Below are 13784 nucleotides of genomic sequence, written 5' to 3'. Positions count from 1 at the left end.
GCATAATAATTTTTTTGGCTAAATGGCTTTTTCATAGTTTTATTCGGAAGATTTTGAGAAAAAAGGAGCGAGGGAGGATGCCTAGTTGCCCTCCAATTTTCGGATTACTTAAAAAGGCAATTAGAACTGTTATTTTTTTACGAACGTTTTCATTAGTAAAAAATGTATGTAACTTACGAATTAACTTACGTAACGAGCTTCTATGTTCGTATGTTTTTATTGCGTATATGAGGGGGTTCACCCCTCGTCGATACCTCGCTCTTTACACTACAGCTTAAATTTTGTCCCAATTCCTTAAGAATGACCCCTGAATCACAAAGGCCGTAGAATAAATAGTTGAAATTACTAAAAATCCTTTTGCGTAAAGAGCGAGGTATTACGAGGAGGTAAACCCCTCATATGCGTAATAATTTATTTTCGTTTTGAGTTTTTATGCTGCTCCTCACTTTCAGTAGAAAAAACCTGTTCATATTTATTTTTCATTGTTTTTTAAATAATGCTAGAAAATCCTGCTCCCTCTTCATTGAAAGTTTCTTCCCCCATGAGAACCTTCTCCATGGAAAGATCTTCCCATGTAACCCCGCCCTCAACTCCCCCCCCCCCAAACCAAATAAATCCCCCTGAAAACGTCTGTACACTTTCTAGTAATCGTTACTATATGTAAACACAGGTCAAAGTTTGTAACTTACAGCCCCTCCCATGGGGACTGCGGGGGAGTAACTTGTCCCCAAAGACAGTTATTAGGTTTTTCGACTATGGTGAATAAAATGGCTGTCTCAGAATTATGATCCGGTGACTATGGGGAAAAATAAGCGTGGGAGGGGGCCTAGGTGCCCTCCAATTTTTTGGTGACTTGAAAAGGGCACTAGAACTTTTAATTTGCGTTAGAATGAGCCCTCTCGCGACATTCTAGGACCACTGAATCGATACGATCACCCCTGGGAAAAAAACTACAAAAAAAACAAACAAATAAACACGCATCCTGTTATTTGTTTTCTGGCAAAAAATGCGAAATTCCAGATTTTTGTAGATAGGAGCTTGAAACTTCTACAACAAGGTTCTCTGATACGCTGAATCTGATGGTGTGATTTTCGTTACGATTGTATGTTTTAGGGGATGTTTCCTCCTATTTTCCAAAATGAGGCAAATTTTTCTCAGGCTCGTAACTTTTGACAGGTAATGCTAATTTTGATGAAATTTATATGTTTAAAATCAGCATTAAAATGCGATTCTTTTGATGGAACTATTGATATCAAATTTTTTTTATTATTATTATCCATTTGTAAGAGTTTCGGTTACTATTGAGCCGGGTCGCTCCTAACTACAGTTCGTTACCACGAACTGTTTGACAAGGTGAAAAAATTATATTCTCTGAGGCAATAAGCCAACCATTTGCTTTACCAGTGTTGCCATTTTATATTATTTAATTCGTTCTTTTTTGCTTTACTGACTCATCTATTGGTTTTTCATTTCATTAATTTTCATTTTCTGTTTTTGTTTAAACATGTGATTTTATATCGAAGGTGAAATGGAAAAATTTCTAGTCTCTAAGGCAATAGTCAAATCCATTAGTTTTCCAGTATTACTTCGCTCATATTATTTCATTAATTCATTTTTGCTTTGCTTACTCATTTATTGTTTATTTCGGTTTTTATCTGGTTCATTTATTGTTTTTTTTTGACATATAGATTTTTAAATCATTAGGCATTTATGTTTTGTTACTTATTATGCTAATAATAAGCTAATAAATAATATATTAATCACTTTTAAGGACAAAATATTATAGTCTCTGAATCAATAAGTATCACCAGTTGTTTTGTTTACTAGTTTATTCATACTCATATTGATTCATTAATTCATTTGTTGTTTCTTCATTTCATTTCTCTATTTCATTGATTTTGTTCTTCAATTGCTTTTTTATTTAAACCTATGATTTTATATCAGAGATAAGCAGAAGAAGTTTTTTCTGTGAGGCAATAAGCCTAACATTTGTTGTTTTGCTGTTTCATTATGCATTTATTTTTTTACTTATTATGCTAACAATAAGCTAATAAATAATATATTAATCTTTTTCAAGGACAAACAAGAGCTAAGAGCAATAAAAACAGGGCAAATCATACTGAATGTGACATCTATTATCTCACAACACGAACGCAAAAACAAAGTAAAAAGCTTACAAACAAGAGCTAAGAGCTCATATGGCACTTGTGACGAGGCAAGAAGAGCTAAGAGCCAAGAGCTCATATGGTATGAGCTCTAACAAAATTATAAGAATCAATAGTTTATTTAAAAGAAAAATCAGAGGCTTAATGCTGGTTAGGATTTAAAATAAGAGCTCTGAGTCACGATGTCCTTCTAAATATCAAAATTCATTAAGATCCGATCATCCACTCGTAAGTTATAAATACCTAATTTTTTCTAATTTTTCCTCACCCTTTAGCCCCCCAGATGGTCGAATCTGGGAAAACGACTTTATCAAGTCAATTTGTGCAGCTCCCTGACACGCCTACCAATTTTCATCGTCCTAGCACGCCCAGAAGCACCAAACTCGCCAAATCACTGAACCCCTCCCCCCAACTCCCCCAAAGAGAGCGAATCCAGTACGGTTACGTCAATCACATATCAAGAACATTTATCCACCAAGCTTCATCCCGATTCCTCCACTTCAAGTGTTTTCCAAGATTTCCCCGCCAACTCCCCCCAATGTCAAAAGATCTGGTCGGGATTTGAAATAAGAGCTCTGAGACATGAATTCCTTCTAATATCAAATTTCATCAAGATCCGATCACCTATTTGTGAGATAAAAATACCCAAATTTTTACGTTTTCCAAGAATTCCGGTTTCCCCCACCAACTCCCCCCAATGTCGCAGGATCTGGTCGGAATTTAAAATTAGAGCTTTAAAGCACAAGATCCTTCTAAATGTCAAATACCTCAATTTTCAAAACTACCCCCCCCAACTCCATCAAAGAGAGCAGATCCGGTCCGGTTATGTCAGTCACGTATCTTAGACAGGTTTTTATTCTTCCATCCAGTTTCATCCTAATCTCTCCGCTTTAAGTATTTTCTAAAATTTCCGCCGCCCCCTCCCCCAACTGCCCCCCCCCCAATGACGCTGGATCCAGTTGAGATTTAAAATAAGAGATCTGTGTTACGTGGTACTTCTAAATATGAAGTTTCATGAAGATCTGATCACTCCTTCGTAAGTTAAAAATACGTCATTTTTTCTAATTTTTCAGAATTATCCCCCCCCCAATAGAGCGGATCCGTTCCAATTATGTAAATCAAGTATCTAAGACTTCTGCTTATTTTTCCCACCAAGTTTCATCCCGATCCCTCCAATCTAAGCGTTTTCCATGATTTTAGGTTCCCCCACCCCAACCTTCCCCCAATGTCACCAGATCCGGTCGGGATTTAAAATAAGAGCTTTGAGTCACGGTATCCTTCTAAAAATTAAATTTTATTGAGATCCGATCACACCTTCGTAAGTTAAAAATACCTCATTTTTCTAACTTTTCAGAATTAACCCCCCCCCCCACCTACCCCAAAGAGACTGGATCCGTTCCAGTTATGTCAATCATGTATCTAGGACTTGTTCTCATTTTTCCCACCTAGTTTCATCCCGATCCCTCCACTCTAAGTGTTTTCCAAGATTTTAGGTTCCCCCTCCCAATCCTCAATGTCACCAGATCCGGTCGGAACTTAAAATAAGAGCTCTGAGACACGATATCCTTATAAATATCAAATTTCGTTGAGATCCGATCACCCATTAGTAAGGTAAAAATACCATTTTTTCTAATTTTTCAGAATTACCCCCCCCCCCCCCAACTACCCCAAAGAGAGCGGATCCGTTCCGGTTATGTCAATCATGTATCTAGGACTACTGCTTATTTTTCCCACCAAGTTTCATCCCGATCCCTCCACAGGTTGTTTAAGTGTTTTCCAAGATTTTAGGTTTCCCCCTCCCAACTCCCCCCCCCCCAATGTCACCAGATCCTGTCGGGATTTAAAATAACAGCTCTGAGACACGATATCCTTCCAAACATCAAATTTCACTAAGATCTGATCAACCGTTCGTAAGTTAAAAATACTTCAATTTTTCTATTTTTTCCGAATTAATGGGCCCCCCACTCCTCCCCAGATGGTCAGATCGGGAAAACGACTATTTCTAATTTAATCTGGTCCGGTCCCTGATACGTCTGCCAAATTTCATCGTCCTAGCTTACCTGGAAGTGCCTAAAGTAGCAAAACCGGGACCGACAGACAGACTGACAGAATTTGCGATTGCTATATGTCACTTGGTTAATACCAAGTGCCATAAATATTATAGTCTCCGAATCAATAAGTATTACCAGTTGTTTCGTTTACTAGTTTATTCATACTCATATTGACTCATTAATTTATTGTTGCTTTACTTAGTCATTTATTGTTTCTTCATGTCCGTTCCGTATTTCATTTATTTTGTTTTTCAATTACTGGTTAATTTAAATCTGTGATTTTATATCAGAGATAACCTGGAGAAATTTCTAGTCTCTGGCGGAATAATCAAACAATTTCGTTTACCAGTATTGCCTTATTCTTTTATTCATCCTTCACCTTACTTTTTCATTTATTGTTTTTTTTATTATTCTTATCTTATTCAGTTAATGTTTGTTTTTCAGACATATGGATTTTATTTCAAAGATAAGCTGAAAAAGTTTCTAGTTTCTGAGGCAATAAGCTTACCCATTGTTGCTTCTGTAGTATGGATTGTCAAAAATGGTGGAAACTTCTTTTTCGTTTATCTATGGGGATTTGTTACTCTGGTTATCCTGGCTTTGATGACTATTTATCCTGACTATATTGGTGAGTATATTCAAGCTTCAAAATAAGATTTTTTACAATTTTAAGCGTTTTAATGCGAATAGAATAAAATCTTCATGATTCCTTATGTTTAGACGAAGATGAACCAGTTTTGTCTTTGGGGATAATCAACCAAAGCCCACAACTGGTACCCCCTCCCCCTAAAAAAATAAGTAAAAACTGGCTAATTCTTTTTTTGTTCATTAAAAATTTACTTGACGAGATATATTAGCCAATATTAATAAAAAGGTACATGTATAATTAATATAATTGAGATTGAACATAATGGAATGATAAATGCCAGTTGTCATATCCAAAGTTTTGCATCCAGTCTCGAAATGTCACAAACACGAGCACCAAACAAAATGCTCGAATTTTCTAGCCATAGCAGACCAGGTTAGGAAGCTTTCTTCCTTCTTTATATTCTTTCTTCTTCCTATTTTCAGGCAACCTATATCTTTTTATTGTGTTTAGGTGATATTAAATAAGAAAAACAAGTTTTTTCAACTGAAAGTAAGGAGTGACATCAAAACTTAAAACGCACAGAAATTACTTCGTATATGAAAGAGGCTGCTTCCTCATCAACGCCCCGCTCTTTACGCTAAAGTTTGACTCTTTCTCTCAATTCTTCTTTCTAAAACAGTAAAAAAACTTTAGCGTAAAGAGCGGGGCGTTGATGAGGAAGCAGCCTCTTTCATATACGAAGTAATTTCTGTGCGTTTTAAGTTTTGATGTCACTCCTTACTTTCAGTTGAAAAAACTTGTTTTTTTTTATTTAATTTCTGAACGTTTTTGAATCAATGCATGTTTTGATTTTGGCTCTCCGCAGAGGAATAATCAAAACGAAATTTGCATATTTTTTTTTTGGCTCAATGGCTTTCTCATAATTTTGATCGAATGATTTTGAGAAAAAAAGAGCTGGGGACGAAGCCTAGTTGCCCCCCGATTTTTTGGTTAATTAAAAAGGCAACTAGAACTTTTAATTTTTTACGAATCTTTTTATTGGTAAAAGATTTACGTAACTTATAAATTAGCTTACGTAAAGAACTTTTGTATTCTCATGTTTTTATTACATATATGAGGGGATTCGCCCCATCGTCAGTACGTCGCTGTTTACACTAAAGCTTAAATTTTATCCCAATTCATTAAGAATGACCCCCTGAATCACAAAAGCCGTAGATTAAGTAGTTGAAATTACCGAAAATACTTTAGCGTAAAGAGCGAGGTATTAGAAGGAGGTGAGCCCCTCATATGGGTAATAATTTCTGTTTGTTTTAAGTTTTATTGCTGTTCCTTACTTCCAGCTGAAAAAGCTTTTTCACTTTTATTTTTTAATTGTTTTTTTTTAAATAATGCTAGTAAATCCTGCTCTCCCTTCATGGAAATTTTCTTCTCCCATTACAAATTCTCGAAGGAAAGTTCTCCCAGCATATCCCCCTCTTCTCAACCCCTCCCCCAAACCAAAAAAATCCTCCTGAAAACTCCTGTATACTTCCCAATAACCATTACTATATGTAAGCACAGGTCAAAGTTTGTAACTTGTTGCCCCTCCCACGGGGACTGTGGGGGAGTAAGTCGTCCCCAAAGACATAGTTATAAGGTTTTTCGACTACGCTGAATAAAATGGCTATCTCAGAATTTTGATCCGTTGACTTTGGGAAAATAATTAGCGTGGGAGGGGGCCTAGGTGCCCTCCAATTTTTTTGGTCACTTAAAAAGGGCACTAGAACTTTTCATTTCCGTTAGAATGAACCCTCTTGCAACATTCTAGGACAACTGGGTCGATACGATCACCACTGGAAAAAAAAAAAAAAAAAAAAAAAAAAAAAAAAAAAAAAAATAAAATAAACACGCATCCGTGATCTGCCTTCTGGCAAAAAATGCAAAATTCCACATTTTTGTAGATAGGAGCTCGAAACTTCTACAGCAGGGTTCTCTGATACGCTGAATCTGATGGTGTGATTTTCCTTAAGATTCTATGACTTTTAGGGGGCGTTTCCCCCTATTTTCTAAAATAACGCAAATTTTCTCAGGCTCGTAACTTTTGATGGGTAAGACTAAACTTGATGAAACTTATATATTTAAAACCAGCATTAAAATGCGATTCTTTTGATGTAGCTATTGGTATCAAAATTCCATTTTTTAGAGTTTTGGTTACTATTGAGCCGGGTCGCTCCTTACTACAGTTCGTTACCACGAACTGTTTGATAACTTCATTAACCCGAATCAAAGAAGAAATTACTTTACTATCTGACAAAGATAACTTTAGATAAATGTTAAGATAAACGTTTAAAGATAAACGTTAGGTACCTTGCCAAACGATTATTTTTATTTAGGACTAGTAACCCAGCGAGTACAATAGAAACAGGGTGTGGTGCAAGCAGAGCGTGGTGAGTTCTTAAATAAGAATTTTTTTATTGCTTACTGCTGGAAAAGACCTTTGATTTTATTAGGTGATCGATAGAATTAGACAAGAATTTTGAATAAATGATTTTTTTTTGTATGAAACTCAATTTGGAAGGAAGCTAGACCTGAAACAACAGAGAGAATATTCATTGGGTGGTCTGTCCCTACGGCTTAGAGCTAATTTTTGGATGCGTTGATTGCAATTTAATCGAGGAACTAGGAACTCGGAAATTGAGTTTGGATTGTCATTGTCGACTCACAGCACTAAAAAAAAGTATTGTAGTACTTAACGTTGAATATAAGTATTTTCGTTAATTAAAAAGTATTTAACGTTGTGCTATATTTCCAAAAAAAAATTAATTTTTTTTAGTTTTCAGTTCAGAATCACTTGTGTAAACTGGAAAAATGTTCATGGTGTTCGAGTAATTATTATAATTTTTCAATTCAAAGTAGAAAAATACCTGAAAATTTTTAAGTTAGTTATGTTTTTGTTAGGTTCTAAAGACTTGACGTTGGATTTATAGCTATTTTAACGAAAATACTAAAAAACCTAAAAAAGCTAAAAAACTAAAAAAAGGTAAAAAACTAAAAAAGAAAAAAACTAAAAAAAAAGGGTAAAAACTACATACAAAACTAAAAACAAGAAAAAAACTAATAAAAAAACTCTCAAAGATAAATTACAGACCGGGACACAAATGACGACCGGGACACAGGGAATATAAATGACGACTGGGACGCTCAAAGAGAAATTACAGACTGGGACACTGGGACACAAATGACGACCGGGATACTGGGAATATAAATGACGACCGGGACACAGGGACACAACTACAAGGGGGATTCCGGGGGCACAGGGGGATATATAAATGACGACGGGGACACAGGGAATGTTCGACTAGCAATCAACAAAGCTCAAGGGCAATCACACTCACTCAAAGCTCTTTGAAATCGTCAAAATAACTACCTCGATAAATTTTCAAATATTGAACTTCTTGAAAGCCTTAATATTCAATCCCCACCAAGATCCAGTAACATTGGTGGCTCGCTCACGTCCAATGGATGAATCAATCCTGTTTCCCGAAAATCCTCTTCGAATAATAAATTCACGGTTCTCGCCACTGCGGTCGTTCCCAAAGAGGTGGGAGGATAAGTTCGTGCCTCATTGCCTTCTGGAATATTTTTGTCTAGTAAAATACTGCAAGATACAATGAAGGAGTATACACACCATCCCGAAGAAAAAAACCTCATATGACCGTCAAGAACGGACGGGACATAAGTAAAGTCATTAAATCATGCAATTCGCTAAGAATTTTAGCTTGTAGATTTCTTACTGTTTCTGCAAATATTTTGATGTTGAGATAATTTGTAGTTTATAACTAATAAATTGCAGTTTAACGATGCAGACGTTTTTATGACGAATGCCTCGAAAAAGTTTTTGGTTTTGGAATAACTATAATTGGTTAATTAATCAAGATAAATGAAGATTATTATTAATGTCTCTTCGCAAGTAGAATTTGACAACGTTTATAATAAGAATAAGTAATAGAGAAGTAATGTGTAGAGGAGTATATTATAAGTAATAAAGGAGTTAATAGGGAATAAGCAGTAGTAGTAGCAGACAGGTAGTAATAGCAAAAACATGACAGCTTCGCTGATTTGCGTTTCTTTGCAACATATTCAAAATCAAACTACGCTTGTAAATATAAATCAAACTATAAACATTAACTCTTATTGTACATAACGACGAAAACCGGGACGAAAGAATTACCATATCGGTTTGTTCTTGCTTTAACGGGAACTAACTTATCTTGCTTTCTCGTTCTTGATGATAGAGGTTGATCAGGTAGAATGTGACGGTACTGAGTATTAGAAAGCAAGAACTTTCCAAAACTCATTATCAGAGTTTCGTACCGGTTTTGGAATGACGATAGTCCTAGCACTTCCAGAACTTTTTCGTAGGGAATGTCACCGCGGCCCAAGATGATCGATGCCGCTCGCATCTGAACAGATTCAAGCTCCTTACAAGGACACACTGTTCTAAGTGCTGGGGGCACCCAAACAGGGCAGGCATATTCCAGAATGGGGCGGACATACGTCTGGTATGCATACTTAATGCTCTCTGTGTTCGCACTGAACCTACGCATACCGTTTAAAGTCTGTAGACTAGTATTGGCACTTTTAACCACGTTTTCGATATGTGCGGCATAGCTGAAGTCATTGGATAAAGTAACTCCAAGGATCTTGATACTGTTTGTTAGAGGGAATAGAACATTTGGCTCCATAACATCGCTTTTTAACGGGTTAAAGCGTACTATCTTCGACTTGTTCCGATTAATCTCAAGATTTAGCTCCGCGCACTCTTTTGTGAAAACACTGAAAAGTAAGAATAGGTAATATGTTCTACGCTAATATAATGTCAGTTATGCAAAACATATGATAGTAGATGTTGTTATAATTGTCGTCAATCGGCGAAGTTCAATGCCATTTTTGGACCATGTTTTTTTTTCAATTAATTCGTTTTTTACAGTATGCTCTGAAGTGCTGATTTCAGAACTACATCAATAAATTTTTGTAATACAATACATTTTTTTATGTTTAAAAATGGTTTTGTTATTGTTGATATTTTACAAAAGAGAGATAGGATATTTTACACAAATATTTTTTTTAAAGATTTTATGAGCAATATTAACTTTAAAAAGAGACAATTTTATCTTTAAAGGCACTTTTAGGCTAGAACTAATTTTTTTTCAAAAACACAAGTAAAAAAATCTTCCTATTTAAAGTTAATTTCTTTTGCCTTTTAATTCATTGATGGAAACCATTTGTTAGATTTTGTTTTGTTTTGAAGTTTAAAGTGTATTGAAAATTTCAATGGCAAATCTTTTTAATTTCTCTTTTTTTTTCAGCTCCGTTATTTGACAAGTATACTCCATTGCCTGATGGGGATCTTAAAGCAAAGATTGAATCCTTGGCAGCGTCCATTGACTTTCCTCTCTACAAACTTTACGTTGTGGAAGGTTTGTAAAATGCTGAGTAATTCATACCTGGAGCACACTCGAGTCACTTGTGAATAAATTCAAAATTATGCTCGATTGTTGTGCCAATTAAACATCCCGTTTGTAAATTTCTTGAATTTTTTTTATTTTCAAGCGTAAAATTTGCGATTGACCAATCAGGTTTAAAATTCAAGGCAGAACTTTTGAAATTTGAAAAGATGGAAACTTTAGTTTTCTTATTGTCCTGGGGTGGCGCAGTGGATTTGACCTTAGCTTGGTAATACGGGACCCAGAGATCGAATCACGCTGCAGGAATTCACTGCAGGGCCGACGCAGGGACCTTAGTAGTCAAGAAGCGTCGTTAATTCTTAAATAATTAGTTTCTTATCTTTAAGCTGAATCTGGCAAAAATAAGACATGGTATTTGTAGGCAATAGTTTGGAACAAAATAGTGTTGATACAAGCCTATCAACCAAATTTCTTGTCAGGTCAATTTTCCATTTCTGTAGTACAAGTTTGACTTTGAAATCAAGAAACAACACATATCATTCACAAATCGTTACTTTTTATTGACTTTTGTGAGCTGGGTCTTGCTTGGAGCCATTTAATTAAAATCATTTATAATAATCAATTAATTAGTATAAAAATTAGCTGATTATTAATAATACTCATAGTTAATATTTATCCATATTTTATTCGAGCATTTCTAATCTGATACGTCTAGGAATTTCTACTTAAAAACTTTATTTGAATGGAGAATAAATGTAGTAAAATTAAAGTAAAAAAGGTTAGTAAATTTAGTCCAAAACGGATGTAAAACCTGAGCAATAAAAATTTATATTCTGCTTTCTGTGTTTGATAATACGAGACCAGGAGTTCGATCTCAGCGTCAACAACTCGCCATAGGGTCCGGGATCGACTGATTCTGCTAGTTTTAACGACATAAAAGTATTCTCTAAAAGTATTTATATTCATAAAAGTATTCTTTAAAAGTATTCCGAGATTCTTTAAAAGTTTATTAAATCATTAAAAACTTTGAGCATTAAAACTTGGTATAAGTAAGAAATTAGGCCCCGGTTCATTGGCGCAATGTGGGGGTCGGATGTGGGGGTTGAGGCGGGAGTAATTGAACTTGTCCTGACAATGTTGACCATCTGACAAGAACTGACGTAAAACAACTGACATAAGATCGGTTTAAAACCTTGCGGCTCCTATCATGACACTTAAATCTTTTTTTTTTCGTTTTTTAAAGAACAAACAAAAACGTTTTTTAAAATTTACCGGAAATTTTAAATCAGCGGGATGTGAAACAGGCCCTTCCTAGTAATTTGAATTATAATGATAGTCCAGTTTTAACTTATAAATTTTCACAAACTATCGGGCAAATTATTTTTAATTATAATTTAATACTTAAAAGATTAGATAGTGATATAAATTGGAAACCGGTTTGTAACTGTAAGCAACTTGACCCATTTGTAAATCCCACTTACAAACATGTTATAACAGAGGACTTGTCAATAATAAAGCATGATGATCTTCAAATCATAATGAATAAAGGGGCTAATTTCCGTCTTTCTTATCATTTGAAACCATCGAGTGTTCTTGATGGCTTGGAAAATGATTTTGATTTATTTATTGATAAGTGGTGTAAGAAAGAGAATAAAAATAAAGAGAGTTTTCAAAGTTGGAAGAATTTAATTAATAGTAGAATACGAAATAAAATATATTCTAACTTAAAAAATAGTAACACTAAATCATTATTTTTTAATGCTAAGATTAAACAAGCAATTGCTAATCTACAGAATGAATTTGTAATTTTGCCAGTGGATAAAGCTAATAATAATTTTGCCATAATTTGTCAGAAGCTGTATTGTGATATATTAAAAAGGGAGTTATGCACAACTAATGTTTACGAAAAGGTAAATTTAGAGAATGAGAATTTAATTGAAAAGACTGAAGAAATACTTTTTAAAAATTTTAATCTTAAATTAAATGATAATGATAAAAAGTTCCCTTCCCTATATTGGACTGTAAAATTTCATAAGAATCCCCTAAACCACGGTTTATTGCTGGAGCAGCTAAATGTCCAACCCGCATTGCTGCTACTGACCTCTCTTTAATTTTAAAGGAAATTATAAATAAACTTAAAACCTATTGTTCTGGTATTAAAAAATTTTCGAATTTTAATCCATATTGGACTGTTAATAATTCACTGCAGGTGATAGATTCTTTACAATGGTTTCAGCTAAAAGAATTGAGTCTTTCGATTTTGCGACAATGTATACTAATTTATCACTTAATGTAGTGTTAGATAATTTAAAAACTGTTATCAAGAAATCTTTCCTCTTATCTAGTAAAAGGTTCTTAAAAATAGACACTTATAATAAAAAAGCTATATGGACAAATTGCTTTAAGACTACAGTTAACTTGAGATGTTACACCTTGGATATGATTTTTGAGTTATTAGAATTTGTTTTATATAATACTTATATAAGATTTGGTGGTGATTTGTACAAGCAAATCGTGGGAATTCCCATGGGGGGGAATGCCAGCCCATTCATAGCTGACTTGTTTTTAAGTCAACTAGCATATAAATATATGATGGATAAGAATAATCCAAATAATTTAAAACATGTTTTGTCAAATAATAAAAGATATTTAGATGATATTTTGGTCTTAAATTGTAAGGATTTCATTGATATTTCTAAAAATATATATCCATCAGAGCTTACTCTTGAACCTAGTCATGGCGCTGGTCATGAAGATCATTTCTTAGATTTAAATATTAATATTTGTGATAATAATAAATTAAGTTTTAGAATGTTAATAAAACGGATGATTTTGATTTTGAAGTGATTAGTTTCCCATTCCCTGAAAGTAATATACACTCAAATATCACATATTCGGCGTTTTTCTCACAGTTACTTCGTTATGCAAGGACTTGTAGTAATTATATTGATTTTAAAAATAGATGTAAAATCTTAAGCCAAAAATTGATATTAAGAGGTTTTTCTGCAAATAAATTAACTTGGCAATTTAAAAAATTTTGTTTTCATTATAACGAAATTTTAAATAAATACAAAAAGAATTATCTGGAAATACTTAAGGAAATTTTCGGCTAATTTTGGAGGTTCGCGAAAAGATGATGCAGCGCCATTTATTTTGAATTGTGTTTCTAATAGAGCGGATTTTTTTTTTAAATAGCCTCATGGCAACGATGAATTCTATAAGTGTTTAGTTCATTCAGGTTTTTTGCAAAGTGTTAATATTTGTGATTTGGTAAAATTTATCACATTTAATTTACCTATTGTTGCTAAAAAGAGAAATATATTAACAGGATAAGTTTGTTTTGGTGTTACTTGGTTGTTCTACATTTGCTGGTTTCTTTTTTTCATAGGCATGTATTTTGGGGGGTGATACCTGACACGGGGGATGCCATGGATATTCTGTGGTAGGCACAACACTTGACTGGGTAGAGAATTTAAAGTGCCGAAACCCTATAGGCAAGTGTATTCTCCTGATGAGCCCTTGTGTTGGATTG

The 13784-nt window shown here is 34.2% G+C and overlaps 1 protein-coding gene across 4 annotated transcripts in view; it reads left to right on the top strand.

Moving 5' to 3' along the window:
* The window catches only part of LOC136043911 (CAAX prenyl protease 1 homolog), a 73154-nt gene that overhangs the window by 41931 nt on the left and 17439 nt on the right, over nucleotides 1–13784 (top strand). For all 4 annotated transcript variants that reach the window (XM_065728952.1, XM_065728953.1, XM_065728954.1 and 1 more), the window contains exons 5-6: nucleotides 4661–4844; nucleotides 10154–10264. In XM_065728952.1, the coding sequence (XP_065585024.1) occupies nucleotides 4661–4844; nucleotides 10154–10264 (295 nt within the window). The remainder of the gene's footprint in view (nucleotides 1–4660; nucleotides 4845–10153; nucleotides 10265–13784) is intronic.

This window comes from Artemia franciscana, chromosome 2 (assembly GCF_032884065.1).
Source record: "Artemia franciscana chromosome 2, ASM3288406v1, whole genome shotgun sequence".
In the NCBI taxonomy this organism is placed as follows: domain Eukaryota; kingdom Metazoa; phylum Arthropoda; class Branchiopoda; order Anostraca; family Artemiidae; genus Artemia; species Artemia franciscana.
This window is presented reverse-complemented; position numbering and strand designations above follow the sequence as displayed.